At 56.8% G+C, this 20,823-nt stretch overlaps 2 protein-coding genes across 4 annotated transcripts in view; one reads left to right on the top strand and one right to left on the bottom strand.

Annotated features, from left to right (window-relative positions):
• The window catches only part of MAPKAPK3 (MAPK activated protein kinase 3), a 33,496-nt gene extending 26,029 nt beyond the window's left edge, over positions 1-7,467 (bottom strand). For both annotated transcript variants that reach the window (XM_023727062.1, XM_004368575.3), the window contains exons 1-2: positions 7,335-7,467; positions 6,791-7,067 (exon numbers count right to left, since the gene is read on the bottom strand). In XM_023727062.1, the coding sequence (XP_023582830.1) occupies positions 6,791-7,015 (225 nt within the window). In that variant the 5' untranslated portion in view covers positions 7,016-7,067; positions 7,335-7,467. The remainder of the gene's footprint in view (positions 1-6,790; positions 7,068-7,334) is intronic.
• A 5,903-nt stretch (positions 7,468-13,370) lies between these two features.
• CISH (cytokine inducible SH2 containing protein) lies at positions 13,371-18,096 on the top strand. 2 transcript variants are annotated; one of them, XM_004368574.2, is made up of 3 exons: positions 13,371-13,471; positions 17,027-17,250; positions 17,458-18,096. In XM_004368574.2, exons 1-3 carry the CDS (start codon positions 13,452-13,454, stop codon positions 17,988-17,990), a joined length of 777 nt encoding a protein of 258 aa, XP_004368631.1. In that variant the 5' UTR covers positions 13,371-13,451; the 3' UTR covers positions 17,991-18,096. The 2 variants fall into 2 exon arrangements, with proteins under 2 accessions (XP_004368631.1, XP_004368630.1); XM_004368573.2 differs by lacking the exon at positions 13,371-13,471 and having other exon boundaries at positions 16,989-17,250.
• Positions 18,097-20,823: the final 2,727 nt, after the last annotated feature.

Raw genomic sequence — 20,823 nt, 5'->3', positions numbered from 1 at the left:
GCTATGGCTGTGGTTGGGGGGAGGCTGGGGGGTCACAGAGCCAGATGCTCCAACTGCTGCCCCACCTATAGATGTCCGATGATGATGTCCCAAGGAGAACTTAGGAGAGGAAAACCACTTCCTTAAGTGCAAACCTCAGGAGACACAACAGAGACCTCCGCTGTCATGGAGACTAGGCCCTTCCGACACAGCCTGACCAACAGGCCAGGTGACCCAGAAACCCCTATAGCCCCTGGCAATGGTGCGCCACCAGACTCCTCGTGACACTAGGAGAGAAAGCAATGGGGAAGGCGGGAGGGTTTCTGTCCCATACAGTGAGACCCATTGCCATCGAGTCAGGCACCAAAGACAGATGAGACCTCTGGTGGGGTGAGGGTTGAGAGCTGGGGGAAAACGGAGAGAGTCACCATCATTCTTTTTTCTCATCCTTCAAAGCCCTACACAAATACTTCCTCCACAAAGCCCTCCAGTCCTTCCACAGCTTCCCATGACACCAGCCCCAGTGAGTGCAGTCACATGCTGCAGGACACACCACCACAAGTGGGGAAGTGGTAGCCCACAGCAAGTGCCAAGCTGGCCAAACCAGGCATGTGGTCATACCTCTACCATCTGCATCCTTCTCAGACTCTATAGCCATGGCCGTCAAGTCGATTCCAGCTCATAGCGACCAAATAGGACAGAGCAGAACTGCCCCATAAAGTTCCCAAGGAGCACCTGGTGGATCTGAACTGCTGACCTTTTGGTCAGCAGTCATAGCTGTTAACCACTACACCACCAGGGTTTCCTCTTCTCAGACTAGGACTGGATTAAAGCTGGCAACCTCTTCCAGGAAGCCTCCCGAGGCTGGCACAGTCCAGACATGGTTTCCTCTCACCCACCTGCCAGTCTGACTTCCTGTCTGTGGTGCTCTGGGCTCTGCTGGGTCAGGCTTGCCGGAAACTCAAAAGGCCTAAGACAAGCCACGCAACCTTGCTGAGGTGGTCCAGAGGCCATTGTGGTCCTCATGTGCTGGCCTTGTGGGATGCCACCTGTCCATTCACAGGCACAGGGCCTTGTACAGTGAGGAGGACTGGGCAGATGTGGGTAAACACTACTAGCAGCATCTCTTGGGGCCCAGCTGGGGTTGCTGGGGTCCCAGTTACTCTGACCTATGGAGGAGAATGCTGTCATCCTTCCAGGAGCCAAGTCTCAGTGACCCTGCTATGTCCACACAGATTTACACAAGGTATGGGGTGAGTTGGATACTAAGAGTCTGGTGTCAGACTGCCTAGGCTCACATCCTAGGCCTGCCACTCACCACCCGTGCAAGTCGTTTACCTCTCCAAACCTCATTGTTCTCATCCATAAAATGGGAATGACAGGAATTAGGTAAGATAACACACGTCATACGTTGGGCACAGGGCCTGCCAGGCAGAACTCACTGGAAAACTGTTAGCCATGTATGGTAATATTAGAATCCATAGCACCAAGGCCTGGAGCCCGGAGAGCTGGCATCAGCTCCTGGATAGGGCAGGAAAAAGACCCCAGAAGCCCCAGCAGAGGGGATCCTGACAATATTCTGGGAACACAGTTTCTAAATCCATGAACAAGGCCAGCTGGGCATGTGGTGTGAATCATCTCAAAACAATCAACTCCTGCCCAAAATTCCACCATTGGAATTGCTTTTCTTAGAGTTTCTTAGGGTTTGATGCCCTCTCCAGGATCCTCATTTAAAAAGCAAACGGCCCAGCCTCAGCAGTTCAGAAAGAAGCCCTGGTGGCACAGTGGTTAAACATTCAGCTGCTAACCAAAAGGTCGGTGGTTCAGAGGAAGATGTAGCAGTCTGCTTCTGTAAAGATTACAGCACTGGAAACCCTATGGGGCAGTTCTACTCTGTCCTACAGGGTCACTACGAGCCAGAATCAACTCAGTGGCAATGGGTCGGGCAGCTCAGAAGGCTCCACCAGTGCGGTGGCACATGAGCGCCTCAGATTCTTTCCTGCCAGGTAAGGGGCAGCCTGAGGACAACCTCAGGTACAGTGAAACCACTTTCGGAGACTCCATGGTGCAGGGCCACCAGTCCTGCACACGGCTCCTGATTTGTTGACTGGGTAACAAGTGGCCCTGTGGAGGCTGATCTGACTGGTCTGGAGATGGCAGGTGAGGGGGTGGTGGTCACCAAATGGGAAAATACCCAGCCTGCCTGGCTGCCCCACCCAGCCTCAAATCTAGCTCAGCAGCACCATCCCCAACAGGCCAGCCCCACCCATGGAGCAATGAGCACTGTCCCCTCAAGGTAGGGTGAGGCATCTGGGGCACTGGGCTCCAGGCCTACTGTCCCCCAGTGTCTGCATCCAACTCACATTTTACCTTCCTCCTGGCATTTTGGTTGGAGAGAGCCTCTCTGCCCACTTCTCAGAGGTGGAGCTAACACAACAGACAGGAAAGAAATGGTCTCAGCAACAGGCATTTCCTTGCGGCCCAGGCCTTCGCTGCTGGATCCATTTGTGAATGCCCAGACCTTAGCACAGGTGAAATGGAGAATATTTGTGGCTTATCTCTGAGAAGCAGTCAGAGACTCTCTCTCCCGTGGGGAAACCAGGGAAAAGTCCGGCTCCCAGTGCTTCTTCCAAAGTAGGGGCATTAATGAGCCCCTACTGGTGTCCCTGGGTGGCACAAACATTTAAGCGCTCAACTACTAGCCACAAGGTTGGCGGTTTGAACCCGAGGCAACTCGGAAGGTGCACCAGAGGCCTGATGATCTGCCTTGAAAACCCTGTGGAGCACAGTTCTACTCTGCACACGCGGGTGGTTATGAGTTGAAATCGGGCTTCAGGGCAACTAACAACAACCCTGTACACCAGGGCCCGGCTGGGAGTGGGGCAGGGACGTGAGCCCTGCTCAGTGTCCAGGTATGTGCCTTCTACCACCCAGAACAGCCCAGATGCCACAAGGTAGCCTTGAGCCAAGGGGGATATTACCACTATGGGACCAAAAGAGTTCCATTGCCCCAAAGCCAGGGGCTCTGGACAGCTTCTGGGGAGAGGGAGCAGTGGGGCTGAGCCTTGATGGGCAGAAAGGGATTCTCTAGTGCGGGAGAGGGAAAGATGTCACCCAGGACATGAAAGGCAAGTGGGCTGGACTGTGAAGGCCACAAATGCCAACCTTAGACGCTTGAAATGTATAAAGTCAAATACTCAAATCCCTCCTCAAATCCCTGTGTGACCGCAGGCAAAGACTCCTGGTTTCCAGAACTTAGTTTCCCATCTGCTAGGATAAGTGTACCCTCTTCCGCGTTGTGCTGTTGGGTGCACAGAGCAAAGCCTGGTTCCCAGCAGGCAAATGGCACCAGCACTGTCACCAAGGGGAGAAGTGTCCTGAGCAAGGTAGCCCCAGCAAGCTCCCCAGATCCTGGGGCTCAGAAGGAGGACACTCTCTGCAGGGTCTTGGCACAGAGGTCTCCCAGGCATGTGGATCCACCACCCCACGAGTCCAGTTTCCTTGGTGGAGAAGGGAACAAGAGGCCCCAGACCTCCGGCATGCTCCAGAGGGCAGAGGGGGAAGGGAACCTAGTCCCAGGGCCCAGAGGGAAGAAGCAGGAGAGAAGAGGCTACCTCTCCACCCACATGCAGACCCTGTAGCTCCTCCAGGCCTTTCATTGCTTTTATTTGGAGGTACTCAGTGCCTTGGCCACTTCTGCCTGCCAGGAAGCCAAGAACCACAAGCAGTCTGGGCAGGAAATCAGGAGTGGAGGGAATTCTGGTCGCTGCTGGGAGTCTTCCTCTTAACCGAGCCATGTGACTTCTGACTATTCGCTGTGGTTCCAACTTCCACATACGTGATAAGGTTTGAGGCGCTGGGTCTTGGACGTGGTGGGATCACTGAGTGAAAGGGACCTGCAGGGCTATGTCTAGTTAGGGGTGAAACTGAGTGGTGCCAACTAGCCAGTTAGGCCTGGGAGGGGGCACAGGCAAGAGGTTAGCAGAAGGCAGTCCCCTACCCCTATAAGCCCTCTCCCGCAGCAGACAGCTCCAACACCGCTCAGTACTCTAGTTCCTGCCAACGGGACAGCAGTGAGTACTCAGGGTGGGATGGAGGGTGGAACGACTATGGCAGAAGCTGGCCTCGGGAGGGAGCAGCTAAGTATGAGTGAGGCCTGAGTGGACCAAGTTGGCAATCACGGGCTGAGGCAAAGGGGAAGAGGCCCAGGTTCCTGGGAGGAGGGGCCTGCTCCTCCAGGGCCCACACAGAACAGTGAAAGCTACAGGGTCAGTGACCACAGCTCTTCCTATTTTATGAGTGTCTGTTGCGTTGCAGGTTCCGTACTAAGCACTAGCTGCCATCTTGGGCAACAGGGCTGAGGGGACGGTCACGGAGAGAGGTCAGGGCACCGGCCTGGACCACCAGGAAGGGCAGCGCATCCTGGGCTGAAGACTAGACAGGCAACGCGATGAGGACAGGCCAACCTGGAGACCTGGGGGATAGCCCTGGGAAGGAAGGACAACAAACAGAGTGCATGGCGTCCACCCAGCCTGAGCTGGGGCAGCTGAGGAGAGGGCCGGGACCTGTTTGTGGTCAAACTCCCTGGGCCCAGGCTGGCCCACATGCGGAGAATCCAGATCCTGGCCAGGGGCACTTGCGCAGCACTAGGCGAAGGGCAGAGGCTATGAAGCAAGGAAATGCCATCTCTCTCCTCACGGCCACAGTCATTTCAAGTAAGGTACAGTGACTGTGCCAGGCTGGTCCCCAAATCGGGCCCAGAGTCTCCCAGCAACCCAGGGTTGTATCAGCCCTGCTTTGAGAGGTGGGAAGGGCCTGGCCTAGCTGGGTGGGGCCTTCCAGGCTTGGTCAGTGGAGGAGCGGAAGGGAGAAAACAGAAGGTGCCAGGGTGGGAGCCACATCTAATCCATGCCCCCTTTGAGGACCAACTTGGGGTTCGTACCTCCAGCCACATTTACCCCTAAAGCCTAAAGGAGGAGAGAGAGGAACCTGCTCTAGGCCTGTCCCAGTTCCCGGTCTGGAACAGGGAGAGCACTGAGGCCCTAAATTCAAGAGGAGGTGCTCTGGAAGTTGCTACAGTCAGAAAACAGAGGCTTGCCCATGTAGTCACTCACCAGATGAACAGATGGACACACACCTGTGGAGAAGGCGCTAGGCTCAGCCCTGCTTAAAGTCAGTGTTGCCTGGGTCCAAAGACTCTAGCCTCCTACCCCTTCGCCATCTCACTCGCACCATCTGGAGCAGCATAGGAGCTGGGCGAAGCTCAGCCTTGGCTCACAGGACCAAAGTCTTGGTGTTGAGAAGCAGTTTCCTGGCCTGAGCTGGTCCCTCGAACACCCAGGCAGCCCCCTGATCTCAGCACAGGAGAAGGGGCTAAGATGGTGCCAAGAGAGAGGGTGTAGACTCCCAATACCCACTGCCTTATCTCCATAGCCCCTCAGAGGAGCCACCTTTTTCCTGAAGGATTCAAAGAATCCCCTGCCTGGGACTCCAAAAAGTCCCCCACACTGTACCACTGCTGGGTTAGTGGTTCTGGGGCCTGCCCCACCAACGTAGCCCTGAGCCTCCCCCTGGACCCATCCTCAGATGCCCTCCAAGGCTCCTCTGGAGAAATGAGTCCTCCATCAGTCTTAGACACCAAGTGCTAGGCCAAGGCCCATGTTCAGAGACTGGCAGACCACATGCCCTAAACAAGGCCCGTGGCCTCTAGGCCTGTGCCAGGCCCAATACCAAGAACTCTGCCCTTACCATCTCATTTCAAGCTCAGATCAACCCCTTATGTTTCCCCCTGAATAGAGGAGGCAAGCTGGCTTCAAGAGTCCAGGACATTGCCCTGGCAAATGCAGGGCGAGATTAGAGCCTTATCTGTAGGACTCTGTGCTCGGGCTCACAACCACAACTTAGATCCTCTGCGGTACTTGTAACCTCCAGCAGCCACTCTGCCTGCCTTGTTCCACCCATCCAGGTGGCCACTGGCACAAGCTGCAGATGAGCAAAGTTCTCAGCTGATGACAGATTCAAGGAATTCTGGGTATGGGGTGGGGTCCTGGGCACAGAACTGTGTGACTTAAATCAGAACCACATGGCTAGATCAGCCACCCCCAGGTCCCCCTGATTCCACCTGTATCAGCAAGGCCTGGGCCAGGCCTCCAGTATGCCTGTATTGTGTTGTGGCTAGATGGCTGGCCTGCCCTCTGCCCAGGAGCCAGGGTGGATCAGGCTGGGATCAGGTCCTGCCCCTTTCAACAGGGGGCCCAGTGACTCAGCAGGAGCCCAACAGCAGCCTCCTGCTCACAGGTGTGATAGGCATCAGCCCTGCCCTCTGTTCAGCCCTAGGAGGCTCCTAGCCCTGGCAGGCAGGGGACCACAGGGAGGGAGCAGTCCCATCCCAAGGCCTGCCAGGGCTCGGCCTCAGGCAGAGGGAAACTCAGACACATCACAGTCAGAGGAGCTGATCACCAAAGGCGCAGCCAAACTGAGTGAGGGCCCCCTGGGGCCTGAACACACATAGGCCCAGCGAGAATCCCAGAGAGAGGAGCCACTCCTTCCCTGCTTCCGGGTACACAGGCCCTACCCATACTTACTTCACCCCTTGCTCACTGGGACACCCAGAGCTTAGCTACACTAAGCCGCAGTTTCTCCATCTGTAAAGCAGGGAGGGCCACAGTCCTGACCTCACAGCGGATTATGAGGATGAAACATGACGCTGAACATAGGAAGCTTAGCAGGGACCCTGGCGATAGCCTGTACCCACAGATCTCTGCTGTCGGGCCCTCCGGGACATTCCAAGCCCTGGCGAGGAGTCACTGACCTTCAGGGCGCACTTCTGCCCCGTGCGCCGGTGGAAGCACTCGAGCACCTTGCCGTTCACACCCAGGCCCAGCACCTGCTTGGACAACTGATAGTCGTCTGTCACCGCATACTTCTTGGGCTCCCGCCGCCCCCCGAGGGCCGGATCGCCTCCGGAGCCGGGTCCGCCGGGTGCACCAGGCGGGGGCGCGGGGTCCCCCTGCTCCGCTGCTATTTCGCCATCCATGGCCCCCGCGGGGCACTCAGAGGTGGCCCCAGCCTGGCGCTTCCAGGACCACCTGAGGGAGAGAGGAAGAGTGAGTCCCGCCCAGACTCCTCTAACACACCCCAGTCCTGGAGCCCAGAGTTGGGCTCGCCTGTGGGCGGGACAAGGCGGGAATGCGGGGCGAATCTCCTGAGTACCGCCGCGCGGCAACAGGCGGTGGTCGCGCAGCTGGACACGAGAGAGTTCGGCCCGGGCACGTGTCAGGAAGGGAAGAGGCCGGGCGCCGAGGGGCCGCGAGATCCCGAGCGCGGGCCGCGGAGCGGACCCAGCGAGGGCTTACCTAGTGGCCCTGCACCTGGCAGCGACGCGGGCGAGGGGCAGGGGCGGCGGTCGCAGGAGCCGAGAACCGCGGAGCGCCCTGGGCCGAGAGTCGTAAGGCCGGCGGCCCACGTGACCGCCCCCTCCCACCCCCACCCCCGCGCGTCATCCTGACTTGGGGCCCCGCTCCGCGAGCCTTAAAGGGCCAGGCTGGCCCGAGCAGGGCAGGGCGGGAGCCCCTGGCTGGCCCCGCCCCGAAGCCTGGGCAGAAGTAAGGGAGGGCGTGGCTTTCTGAGGGGCGGTAACCTCCCTTGCTCTGTGGGCCGTCCCTGCGCCAACACACTCCAGTCCCTAGCGGTCCGTGCGAGTCCCAAATTTTATGGGCGACCTAGGAGGTGTCAGAGCAGGACGTCTTGTTTCTCTTGGAGCCTCAGGTATCCACCTGAATCAGGTTGTTTTCTCTGCAGGCGGCCAGGGGACCCTCCAGTCGGCCTGGCAAGACTGAAGCCTGCCGACTTCCCTACTTGTGGCCAACCGCCAGCATACCCAACTTCAGAATGTTTGCCAACATGCTGGGCAAAGTGGCATCTCGTTGGTGTTTGATTTGCAATTCTCTCCTCGGTAACTCGGAGTCTCTGCTGCACTGGAAGCCCGTCTGTTTCTGTGCACCTCCTGCTCATATCCTTGGCTCTTTTTTTCCCTTGAGATACAAGCGTCCTTGGACCAGAAATCCTGAGCTTCCATTTGGTCAGATCCATCACTTTTTTCACCTTACGGTTTGGGCTTTTGGTGTTGTGTTTTAAAAGTCGCCCCCTTCCAGTGACACAAATATTCTCTATTTGCTTTATGGTTTTCGCTTCCACATTTAGGTCTCCATGTCATTCTGAGCCTACCTACTAAGGTAACCCCTTATATATTTGGAGCCAGTTTTCCCAATACAGACTACTAAACAATCCTCATTTTACAGATGAGGAAACTAATGCTCCCAGAGAGGAAACAACTTATCTAGAGACACAGGGTGGGTGGGGGCTGTCCCCTGGGACACTTCTGCCCTACTCCTGCAAATCCTCCACCCTTGCTTTGTACCGGGAAGGTGCAGCGCTGGGCAGGCCTCTGCTGCGGACCTCTGCTGCCATCTACAGACTACCGGAAGAACTGCAGGCACCAGCCTCGGTCCCACCAAAGGCTTCACACACGCACAAGCACATGCACATACACACACACTCGCACGCACGTGGACACCAGGACGGCTGGAACAGGCTCATCTCCTGAGGGCAGGCATTTGTGCCCTTCTCCCCCGCGCAGTCGCCTCTGCCAGCCCTAGGAGGCTCCCAGCCTGATGATCATCATTCTGTGAGTGAACGAGTGAGTGAAGCAGTGCTACAACTATTGGTGGGTACCTGCAGTGTGCAGGCGTTGAGTGGGGCCGAGGATGCGGGGACTCTCTCCGTCTCCTGGAGGCAACCTTCAGAGGCAACCTAGCAGAGTTCAGTGAAGCAGGTGTCTCGGAGGATAATCTCAGCGGGTCGTACTGAATCCTTTTTTCAAGGCAGATGCTGGGTAAGGTGCCTTCCCCCAGAAGCCCCTTGATCTTCTCACTGCCACCAGAGGAGGGAGGGCTGTGCTCATTCCCCAGCACCACAGACAAGCCCAGAGAGGTCAAGAGCCCTGCCTGAGGTCAGCAGCTATCATGGCAGAGCCCCCATCCCAACCTGGAAACACAGCTCCAGGGCCCAGCTCCTACTTTTGAACTGTGCTCTCCTCTCATGTGTTTCCCCATACCCCCAGACACATGCATGAGCACAAACACAAGCTCACATATATTCACACATGTACACACATATGCACACTCGTGTGTTTGCACATGTGCACATACACAGAGAGACACACAGACACATATGCTTGCATGGGCATGCACACTTTCAAGACACAGGCACACACTCACTTATGCCCAGTTGAATCCAGGAATCCTGAGCCCCACCTGAGAATCTGATTCAAGATCTCCAAGTCTTGGAGGAAGCCCTGTAATCTGGGAACTTCTGCTGCTTAGAGGCTGGAGAAGGAACTGCCCTTTGGAGATTGTTGGTTTAGGCTGGGCAAAGCCAAGGTTGAGCAAGGTCTCATTTTGGACAGGCAGCTGCCCGTGTAAGGAGAGGGCTAGACAGCGGAGGGTGGAGACACTCCTTGGCCCAGCCCAGGGCATCTGTGCGTGTTGTGGTCTCCATGAAGATGTCTTCTTTTTCGAAAATGGAGTTAAGATTACAGTTGTTAAGATTATAATTGTATTTTTTAAGTTGGTCTATTTTTTATCAAAATTTTTTAATTTCATAAGTACAACTTGCTTGTTGTAACCAATTCAAACCATACAGAAGTGTAGAGTAAGCAATGGTGACGCCTCTCCTCCCGCAGGCCCTGTAACTGCTGCCCATGCTGACATAGGCACACACATTCCCCACATAGGCCCAGCATACACAGATGTTCTGCAACTGTTCATTTAACTCAAGACAGTCAGGACATAGTTTGCCCCCACTGCTTGTGTCCCATGGTCTAGAAGGGCCATTATTCATTAGCCCAGCAGCTGTACGCCACGTCCACCTTCACACTGACAGGAGGATTCAGGATGTGGGATGGCTGGGCCTGGGTGGGGGCAGGTTCATGGTGGCTGACTCTGCCATGTGGCCCTCAAGGATAGCTGTGTATCTAAGGAGAAAGCAGTCTGAGGCCTTGGCAACAGTTCAAAGTGGCCAAGGTGTCCAGTGAGGACCTGGGTGAGGGGGGCTAAATACCTGTCCCCACCTGGACTGTATGGGGTGGGGGGAGCAAAGATGGGGGAGAGGGCTTGCACATGTGACAGTCTGGAGACCAAATGAGCCAGACTTTGGGGTAGGCACTGCTATGGATTCTTGAGGCCCATACTGTGACTGTTCTGGGTGTGAAGGGATAGGAGGATCCTGCAGCAAGGCCAATCTCTGGGGTGCAGGGAAAGGGTTCTCATGGAAGGGAACATCTGTAGAGCGGGTGAGTGAGGCCATGAGAGGGAGGGCCGCTGGGTGGCAGTGTGGGCCCAGCAGTCAGAACAGGGAGCAGCCAGGGCAGATGGCCTGAGGAACCTACAACGCCTGGGGTGGGCCGGCACTAGAAGGGCACACCAATGCTCCCAGTATGCAGGTGAGGTGCACAGTGCTGTCAGATTCCCAAAGGGTGGTCGGTAAGGCCAAAATCCTTAGGACCTTTTGGGTTACATGCAGAACTGCCCCCATCACTGACCTCTGTAGGGGACACTTTCAAGGGGACACCCATGGTGCTCTAACATTAACTGGCCTAGGGGCAGTGAAGCTTCACTGAGGGCCTTCAAGCTGGGTCCTGAAGGATGCCTAGGAGTTGGCAGGTCATAGGTGCCTGGGGGAGGGAGGGTGGGCTCCAGCTCTGAAGCCCCATTCCACCACTTGCCAGTTGTGGAGATCTGGGATACATTGTGCAACTGGGTAACTTCTGTGCCTCAGTTTCCTTGCCTGTAAAGAAGGGGAAATGTCTGATAGTTGTGACAATGAAAGGAGTCAATGCATGGAAATCTCTGAGAGCAGTTGGCACATAATAGGCACTCAATAAGTTGCCAAAGTTAGAGGGAAGGGGTAGAGTCTGGGGATAGAGAGTTTGGGCTTTGGCAACATACAGACCCGGGTTCAAATCCCAGTCTCATCTGCGTGGCAGCTGCAGGAGTCTCTTTGTCTTCTTAGTAATGGTGCCGTAGACATTTCCTGAGGTCCCTTGGTGGTACAAATGGTTAATGTGTTTGGGTGCTAACCAAAAGATTGACAGTTTGGGTCCACCCAGAAGTGCCTCAGAAGAAAGTCCTGGTGATCTACTTCCAAAAAAGCAGGCACTGCAAACCCTATGGAGCACACAGTTCAGCTCTGACACACATGAGGTCGCTATGAGTTGGAATCAACTGGATGGCAAATGGACCAGCTGGACATTTCCTACTGGAGAGACAGCAACCCACTCAAGCGCCCCATGCTGGTTCTCTGGGTGCCTGCCTGTGCCCTCCTCCACAAAGACGATAATTCAATCTCTGCCCCTCCCCTGTCTGAAGAAACCAGCTTCCTGCCACACATCCTCAGGAGGGGGCTCAGTAGGGCTACACCAAAGCCCAGCTTCCCTTCAGGAAACTTATGGAGAAGTGGGTCTTCTGAAACCATGTCTCATCTTAACCAACTACCTTTTCCTGTTTTGCAAGGTTTTGCTTTCCAGGATCCTCCATTTCTCACCCCTGCCTGGGCAGGATAAGCTGAGCCCCATCTGCCCTCTGTAAGGCCTGGGCATTCTCATTCAGGGCTCTGGACACTGCCAGGGGTTGGCATCCCTGTCTGGGGAACCCGAGGGCACGTGCTGGGCAGGTAGGGGCAGCGGGAGGGTGGACTCCAGCACCCAGCAAAGGTCCACCCCCCCCCCCGGCTTTCTGGTCCAAGGGCCTGGAGGAGGTGCACACAGCCCCTACAGCCCTACGAAGGGTGAGTCCAGTGAACTGGGAGAAGGTGGAGGGGGCTCAAGGGTAGGAGCATGGGCTTGATTCAGAGCTGGAATCAAATCCCCACCCTGCCATTTCCTAGAAAGGCATTTCGTTTCCTGGGGCTCAGTCTTCTTGCCTACATAATGGGGCAGGGACAGCTGTTGAAGATCAAACATAGCAGTGCTCTGTGTAGATGGGAGTGGGTGTCACTCGTCCACTTCCGCCCACTTCCATCACCCCACCCTCATATTATCTCTGTATTTGGAAATCCAGGTCTCTCTCCCCACATTTTTTTAGGGTATACCAACCCAGCTACTAGACTGTCTCGGGACTGACCAGCCCAGCCTCCCAAGTGACTAGTCACTTCTTCCCTGGAAGCGCTGGCCAAGATTGATGCCCTTGCGTGGAGTCCCTGGGTAGTGCAACTATTAACGAACTTGGCCGCTAACCAAAAGGTTGGCGGTTCCAGTCCACCCAGAGGCATTGCCAGAGAAAGGCCTGGCAATCTACTTTTGAAAAATCAGCCCTTGAAAACCCTGTGGAGCACACTTCTACTCTGACACACATGAGGTCGCCATGAGTGGAGATGGCAACTGGTTGGTTGGTTGGCACACCCCGAGGGCCAAAGGCCTGGTGCAAAATGCTGGGCCATGCTCTCTCCCCCACCTCTTTCACAAAGAAAACGTTCTTGCCTGATGCTTTTGGCTGCGGTGGCTGCAGGCTCGGCGCCCCCCGCCCCACGCCACCCATGTGGGCTTGCTGGGGTCTGGGGCCGCCTCTACATCTCTCCCCACCCTTCATGCCCCTCTCCAAACCCCACTCCACCTTCCCCAAACCCCATCTCACAGACGCCCCGGGGTCAGGCGCGGCGCATAGGGGGCGCTTGCATCCCCGAAAGACAGTCTTGAAGGAGCGGCTTGCTGGGAGGCCGGGCCCAGGGCGCCGCCCCCGCGCTGCCTCCGTTTCGTCGGCGAGATAAGGAGGCCGGTCCCCAATGAGCAGAGTGCCAGAGGGAAGTCTGGGCTCGGTTCGGCGAAGCCCCAGGCCCTCCCTAGCCTCTCGGTCTCCGAGTCTCCGCTCTAGTCTTTCCCTGAAAGTCTCCCAGTCCCGCCCCGCTGCGTCGTATTAACCCAGTGTCCGGGCGTTGCAATTGGCCCACCCCGGCCCCTCGGCTCCGCCCTCTGCACTGCGATTGGTCGGCGCGTGGGACCCCGCCCGTTTTCCTGGAAAGTTCTTGGAAATGTGTCAAAGGTGTTTCCTTTCTCTGCTCGGGGTCCTTGACGCGGTCCCCAGGTCCCCGCCCGCCCGCGCCCCCGCGCCCCTCCCCAGCCCTGCCGCGCAGCCTGCTGTTCTAGGAAGACGCGGCTTCCGGGAAAAACCGGGACGCGGCGGACAAAAGATTAGGCGGAGGCTCGCCCCGCCCCGCCCGCCAGGCCCGCCCCACGCGCCCTCCTCGGCCGCCCTCGCCGCTGCCTCTCAGTCGGTGCTTGCAGCCGTGCGCCCCGGGAGACCGCCCTGCGCCCGGGGAGACCGCCCTGCGCGCGCGCTTCGCGCCCACCGGCACCCTCCCGCCACCGTCTCCCGGCCGAGCCCCCGCTCCGCCACTGCCGCCGCCGCCGCCTCCGGGACATGGTCCTCTGCGTTCAGGGGTAACTGTGGCTCTTTGCCCCACCCAGCCTCTGCGCCGGACGCCTCGGGGAGCACGGGCCTCGTGCTCGCTGCTGGGCGTTGGGAGGGCTTACCGGGTCCGAGCTGGCCAAGTGGGAAGGATCTCGGGAGTGCAGGACCATGTGAGAAAGTGACACCACCCGTCCCCCTTGACCTCTACTCACTCTATGGGTGGGGAAACTGAGGGCTGGCCTGCAACGGGAGAACACAGGGTGGACTCAGCCACCAAGACGTGGCTCACCAGTCCAGATTCCCTTCTGGGGAAGGCAATGCCTCTACCCTAGCCAGCCGGCCACCCTGCCTACTGGTGACCTTGGGCCGGCCCCTGCCCCTCTCTGTCCCAGCGTCTTAGGTAGCAATTAGCCCCTTCTTTGGGAAGCCAGCCTGAGATCCTTGCCTCTCCCCTAGCCTGGCAACTGCTGACCAGCTCCTTGAGGTTAGCTCGGTCCTGCCTGGAGCACCCCCAATTTCACCTCACTCCCTCTTTCAGCCCAACCTGGGATCTCAGTGGGAGAAGGACATTGGCTACTGCCCTCTTCTCCAGGTTTTCCAAAGGCGGAGGGGGGACCGGCAGTGGGAGAATGCTGGTAAGACAGAGTCATGGCCTCAGCCCTGAGCCTCAGCATCCCCTTAACTAAGAGGGCTCATGCTCTCTCGACTGATCTGACAGAAGCTCTGGAGGCTCCAGGGAGAGAGGAAGGAGGTGTGAGTGGGTGCTACACTCCCAGGTAGAATCCATAGCTGCTGTTATCAGAACTGGTGTGATGCCAGGTGAGTGCAAGGGGGCGGTGAGGCTGATGTGCCCCTTGCTCTGAGTAGTCCTCACCCCAAAACACAAAACCAAACCCATTGCCATCGGGTTGATTCCAACTCATAGTGACCCTATAGGACAGAGTGGAACTGCCCCGTTGGGTTTCCAAGGAGCAGCTGGTGAATTCGAACTGCGGACCTTTTGGTTAACAGCCAAGCTCTTAACCACTGTGCTACAAGGGCTCCATCCTAAGTTCAGGAAGGAGAAACTTGAAGCTGCTTAGATTTGTTATGAGTTGCCATCCAGTTGATTCCAACTCATGGCAACCCCATGTGTTACAGAGTAGAATTGCTCTCTGGGGTTTTCTTGGCTGTAATCTTAACAGAAGCAGGTCTTTTCTTCCGCAGTGCCGCTGGGTGGATTTGAATCACCCATCTTTAGGTTAGCAGTTGAGTGCAAACTGTTTGGCCACCTAGGGGCTTAGAAGACTACTTCTCCCTGAGTGTCTCCAGTTCTCTCCTTCCTCCTCTCTGACTTTTGGCACTCCTGAACACCTCCCTGCCACTGCCTTTCTCTTCAGGACCCCCCTCCCCCATTCGGGGGTCCCACAGTCTCTTTCACTTTGGCTCAGCTGAGGGCCCCTGGGAACCTCAGGGCCAGTGTTAAATGTGGGAGAGCAAGGTTTTTAACAGACCCCCCCCCACACACACACGTACACGCATGCACACACACACAAACACACACACACCCATAGCCAGAGTCCAGCTGGTACCCTCCTAGAGTGGGCAGCAGAAATTCCCAGCTGTAGATTTGGGCTACCAGCTTTGCAGTACTCAGTTCTCCCCGACAACGTGTATCTAGGCAGGACCCACGGATTAGGCTCCACAGCAGGCACACACACATATAGGTCACCCACACCTGGAACGCACCAGCCACTACCCCCACCATGAAGATGACACAACTGTGGATACACCCTTGCCCAGAGCTTGGGGGGACTGACACAGCCATTCACACACACACACCACGCTGGCTCCAGAGGTGCCCATGCCCACTTACAGGACCTGTGCAGAGGCCCCGCTAAGCTTTCTGGTCATGGCCACGCCCGTAGGTTCTGGCCTGGCCAACCAGACGGCTACCATGCTCCTGGAAGGTGCCTGGGCCTGGGCCTCAGCCGAGCTCTGGGCCCCAGCGGGCAGTCCACCAGCCACTTCGTCAGAACTCAGCCTCCAACTTCCCAAGCAGGATTCCAGAGCTCCCATAGTGCGGCCAGGGAGGGTGTGGAAAAGTACTGGGCAGGCTGTGGTGTGCCAGGGTTACGTGGCTCCTTCTCCCTGTGGGTGGTTGTGGAGCCCTACTTTGTTAGACCCCTCTAAGGGTCACCTGTAACCTACACTGTCAGGGTGCCATTTGAGGCTCCTGCTCACCTTTCCCTGCCTCACAGTCCATACCTGGCACTGCTTCCAGGGCTTTGCCCATTCTGTCATCTCTACCTGGAGTGCTCTTCCTTCTACTCCTTCTTTAGGCCTGACCAGCTCAGCTCAGGAGACCGTGACGCTCCCATGATACCCTGTGCTTTTATGACTTTCGGTTATAATTATCCTCAGTGCTGGCTTCCCAAGCCAGTCTGGTTCACCTTGAGGGCAGGACCCAGCTTTCATTATCTGAGGCCCAGCAGGGGACCGGACCCAGAACTGAGGCCCAGGGAATATATTTTGTAAGAAATGATCCCTTCCCGGTAGTCCTTTCCCTGGTAAACAGGACCCACCAGCCCCTCACCACCCACTCCCAGAGAGGAAGCTCCAGGATGGCCATGCTGGATGGGCTTCCCCTAGAGGGAAGCTTCTGCTCAGAATAGGACTAGCTCAGCTCCCCCACCGTGGTCATCCAAGGATATGACGTTGCCAAACCCCTCGGTGTCTGAGTTGGTGGGACCTCTCAGTGGGGGCTGGGGAAACTGAGGCCCAGTGAGAAGCAGGGTTTGCACAGATCACAAGGCCTGGTATGGCAGGGCTGGCTTGCCAGGGTGGGGTCTGCAACATGTGATAAGTACCCTGGTCTTTAAGGGGAGCTCATGTTTATGGGAAGGTCAGACTGGCTAGTGCCTTCAGAGGCCATGGTCCACCCCAGAGCTCTTTGCTTCGAAATTCAGGGGCCAGGGTGGGAGTCAGAGTCTGACCTGTGGGGGTAGAGGATTGTTGCAGCTGCCAAGCCCAGGTCAGCGTGGGTGCAGGTCTCTCCACTAGATACTTCCATCCACAGGGGTGGTAGGTTGCCACCTCAGGCCTCCTACCATAATCTTGGGGCCTCTCTGGAAGACCCCAGACTGGCCCATCCCACCTGTCAACCAGAACCAGTGCCACTTAATCAGCCCACCTCAACCAGGAGGACACAAACATGAGGTTTCTTTGCACTGGATCCTGCTAGCGTGGCAGGGACTCTGACTAGCCACCATCAACTAGAAATGCCTCTAGGTAATTGTCTGTGTTTTTGGTTGACACAGAATGGAGAAAGAGATCAAGGACTGTTTAATAAATGCATCAGGTGGAAAGAATCTTTCAAAAGAGAGTTAACTTGTAGGTGAAGTGATCAAGGGGGCTTTTGTGGTGACAAAGCAGCGGGTGGGAGGGTGCTGGGCTCATTGAGCTCATGGGTGGGCAGAGGGGAAACTGAGGCTCATAGAGAAAGGGGCTGGCCAGAAGTCATGCAGCCAATTTGGGGTCTAGAGGATCTCTGGAAATGGGGGGAGAATGGGGCTTCCACTCACCACCCATCGATCCCCTTCCAGACTTTGTCCTTTGCTGGCTGAGGAGCGGATCAGGCAGCAGCCCCTGAAGGCCCGCTCCCGGGAGCTGCCTGAGTCAGCCATGCAGCCCTTGCCTGCGGGTGTCTTCCTGGAGGAGGTAGCAGAGGAGACCCCAGCCCAGCCAGAAAGTGAGCAGCTCAAGGTGCTGGACCCTGAGGAAGATCTGCTGTGCATTGCCAAGACCTTCTCCTACCTTCGGGAATCTGGTGAGTCTGAGAGGAGAGGAGAGGCAGGCCTTGTCCTAGGAAGTCTGATGGGGAAAGGCTTGGTTCTGCTCTGGTAAGTCTGAGTTGGGAGACATGGCCTGCCCAGCATTGTCTGATGGGGGAGGTATAGCCTTCCCTGCCCTGGGTTGGTACTCCCAGCTAATTTCCACTGTGACCAGTCTATTGGCCCCCTCTCTGCTTCCCTAGGCTGGTATTGGGGTTCCATTACAGCCAGCGAGGCCCGGCAACACCTGCAGAAAATGCCAGAGGGCACCTTCCTAGTACGTGACAGCACCCACCCCAGCTACCTGTTCACACTGTCTGTCAAGACCACCCGTGGTCCCACCAATGTGCGCATTGAGTATGCCGACTCCAGCTTCCGCTTGGACTCCAACTGCCTGTCCAGGCCGCGCATCCTCGCCTTCCCAGACGTAGTCAGCCTTGTGCAGCACTACGTGGCCTCCTGTGCTGCTGACACCCGAAGCAGCAGCCCTGACCCTGCCCCTGCCCCAGCCCTGCCTACCCCCAAGGAGGATGGAACCAGCAACCCAGTGCTGCCTGCCCCTGCGGCCACCGCTGTGCACCTGAAACTAGTGCAGCCCTTTGTACGCAGAAGCAGTGCCCGCAGCCTGCAGCACCTGTGCCGCCTTGTCATCAACCGGCTTGTGGCCGACGTGGACTGCCTGCCGCTGCCCCGGCGCTTGGCCGACTACCTCCGACAGTACCCCTTCCAGCTCTGACCCAGCCAGACATCTCGCCCAGCCACACCCTGGAGGGGACACTGGCCCCAGCTGCACTTGGGCTCCCATTATCTCTCCTTTGGTCATCCTAGCGCCTGTATGCCTCTGGCGGCTGGACCAGAAGAGCCAACAAGTGGAGGAGGGCTGTCTCACAACTTGGAAGTCAGCGCCCTCTTCCCCCATGTGGCTCCATCGTGGTGAGAGGTCTAAGAGGAAAGGGAGACAGGCAGGACCCCGTCTCACCCTGCGGGCTGGGCCCAGGCCTCCACTCAGTTGCCTACCTAGCCACCTGCGCTGTGTAGACTTCCCCAGCCCTAATTCCTCAATCCGCAGCATGGGGCGGGCCCCCTTCCTCCATTCAGCCTCCGCCTCAGGGAGGATGGCAGCCAGAGGAACTGAGGCCGACAAGGACAGTCCCCTGTCGGTGAGCGGGCCAAGCTGGCGGACTACACAGTTATACAGTATTTATTTATTTATTCTTCCTGGGGTTGGTCTCGGGAATGAGCTAACCCTGCGTCTCTGCCCCACGCCCTGGGTGGCCTGGAGTCCCCAGCTCTGCCTTGGCTGCTTTGGTTCGTCCCCGTGGAGAGCTGTATTCTGAGACGTGTTGCGGGACCCAAGCCCATCCTGGATGTCCTCGCGCTAACCCACCTGCGAGCCTCAACTTTCACCTGTGAACGTGTCCACCCTCCTGTGCCCCAGCCCTATCTTGGGAGAGTGGGCAAATGGACAAGCAAGCAGAGCCAAAGCTGCAGCCCCTGACAGAGCCTGACGCTTCCCGCCTCAGACAGAGCCGGATCTGCACAGGGCTGGTCTCCCGTGCCGCAGCCCCTGCCTGAGTGTGTGGCTGTGTTAGGAAGGGGGTGCTAGTTCAAGGGTTGCCACTCCGACCAGCTCTGCTGGGTCTGCGTCCTACACTTTCCCAGGACCCCATGAAGGTGCCTACACGTGAGAGAAATACACATCTGGTAAGACTTTATATAAAATAATTGTTATAACAAAAAATCCAGTTTGGTAGTCTTTTTCTTCCACTGATTTTTCAGTAATCGCAATAAAATTATACCTTTTATTTATGGAGCCCTCAGTGAGACCAGTGCTGAGTTCTGTACACAGTTTACCCCTTTTGATTTTATTATTAGCCCCCATCTTACAGAGAGACCAGCCAAGGCCCAGAGACCTTTTATGGCTGAGTGGCCAGCCCTGCTGGGGGGCTCATTGAAGAGTGGGGAAAACAGGAAGCAGCCTTTCTCCTCTCATTTCCCCTCACTCCCCTTGAGTGATGGGAGGCAGGAGATGAAGGCCAGTTGGACTGCCTACAGAGTCACTACCCAGGCCACTGCCAGAAGGCAGGTGGTAGCAGAGGAGTGCCATACCTGAGAGATGTGTAAACAGGAGGTGCCACTTCAGGATTGAAAGTGGAGAATACTGGGGTGGGGAAGGGTGCTGTGGACCACTCCTGAGTGGCCGTGCCTTTTCAGAGAGGAGGAGGCCAACAGTCAGAGAAGTCAGGGCCAATCATTCCAAGAAGGGACAGTGAGTGCAAGGGTCGTGTTCCTGCCCAGGGAGTTCCTGGGAAGGGCTCTTTCTGTGCAGTGGCGTGGGGCAGTTGAGTCAGGGTAGTGGCCAGTGAGCTGGCAGGATTTGGCCTGAGGTGGGGGCTGTTGGGATTTTGGTCCAGACCGGTTGGGTGGGGAACCCTCTCTTCTCACCCAAGGTCCTGCAACCAGAAGTGAGTGGAAGAACAGTTAAAATGAAAACACCCTCTGTTAGCAGGAGGTCTGATATTAGAACACTTCAGCTACTGGAACCTCCTGTGTCCTGAGAGTTTCTGCACCTTGCTCAAGGGCCTCACTCAGGAAGCTCCTCTGACCCTTGCTCATAGCTTTCTTACCCTTTGGAAACATTTCTAACCTTCCTGTTTTCTCAGCCCTCAGAAGATTAGATGCTGCAGATTAGAAGAGGCAGAGGGTGGTGGATTGAAAGCACGAAGGGGTAAGGAGTGACATGTTGATGACAAGGAAGAGGCAGGAAAAGGATAAAAAGAACTATAGGGGTCCAAGACCCTGGGGGCATGGAGGATAGTGGGGCCAAGAATGGGACTGACCTTGGGTGAGAGAGAGAGTGGGACTGACCTTGGGTGAGAGAGAGAGAGAGGTGAGCAAGGAGTGAGGACTGCCGTCCCTGGGGATGGTGCCCAGACCCAGGTATCCAGCCTGGTGCCTGCACTGTTGCTGGCAGTCACTTAGGCTCCTGACTGCCTCTGGTGCCCGATGGCATGCCTCTTCTCGGTCACCATGGCCCTTCCAGGGGTGTCTGGTTCCTCGTTCCTTCAGCCTGACCTCAGCCCCTTTACTGCTCCCAGAAAGGCTTGAGGTGACCCCTCCATCTGCTCCACTCCTAGATCTGAGTCATCCAGTGGGCGTGTGGTGGGATACAGAGGGGCTAGAGGCAGGCTATCCCCAACTCGGGCCACAGCCTGGACAGAAAGCTGCTGTGCAAGAAGAAGCACAGACAATTCCTCATTGTCCCTCGGTGCCCGCAAGGTGCCAGGCATTCGGTGTGGGCTTTGCAAGCAACACCTCGTGCAGTGCTCACCACAACCTTGGAAAACCCAAAACCAGACCTGCTGCCATCAAGTCAATTCTGACTCATGGCGACCCTGTAGGGCAGAGTAGAACTGCCCCCATAGGGTTTCCAAGGCTGTAATCTTTGTAGAAACAGACTCCCACATCTTTCTCCTGTGGAGTGGCTGGTGGGTTTGAACCACTGACCTTTTGGTGAGCAGCCAAATGCTTTAACCGCTGCGTCACCAGGGCTCCTTACAACCTTGGAA

The sequence above is a fragment of the Trichechus manatus genome, unplaced genomic scaffold (genome assembly GCF_000243295.1).
Source record: "Trichechus manatus latirostris isolate Lorelei unplaced genomic scaffold, TriManLat1.0 scaffold00001, whole genome shotgun sequence".
Classification (NCBI taxonomy): domain Eukaryota; kingdom Metazoa; phylum Chordata; class Mammalia; order Sirenia; family Trichechidae; genus Trichechus; species Trichechus manatus.
The sequence above is the reverse complement of the archived record's forward strand: the minus strand, read 5'-3'. Positions and strand labels throughout refer to the sequence as shown.

What these genes read in the sequence shown, in the direction of transcription:
- CISH (XM_004368573.2), top strand. Translation starts at nt 16,989, where the DNA reads ATGGGGCTTCCACTCACCACCCATCGATCCCCTTCCAGACTTTGTCCT. An exon ending in CTCCTACCTTCGGGAATCTG is followed by an intron (nt 17,251 to 17,457) that starts GTGAGTCTGAGA and finishes CTGCTTCCCTAG; the next exon opens with GCTGGTATTGGGGTTCCATT.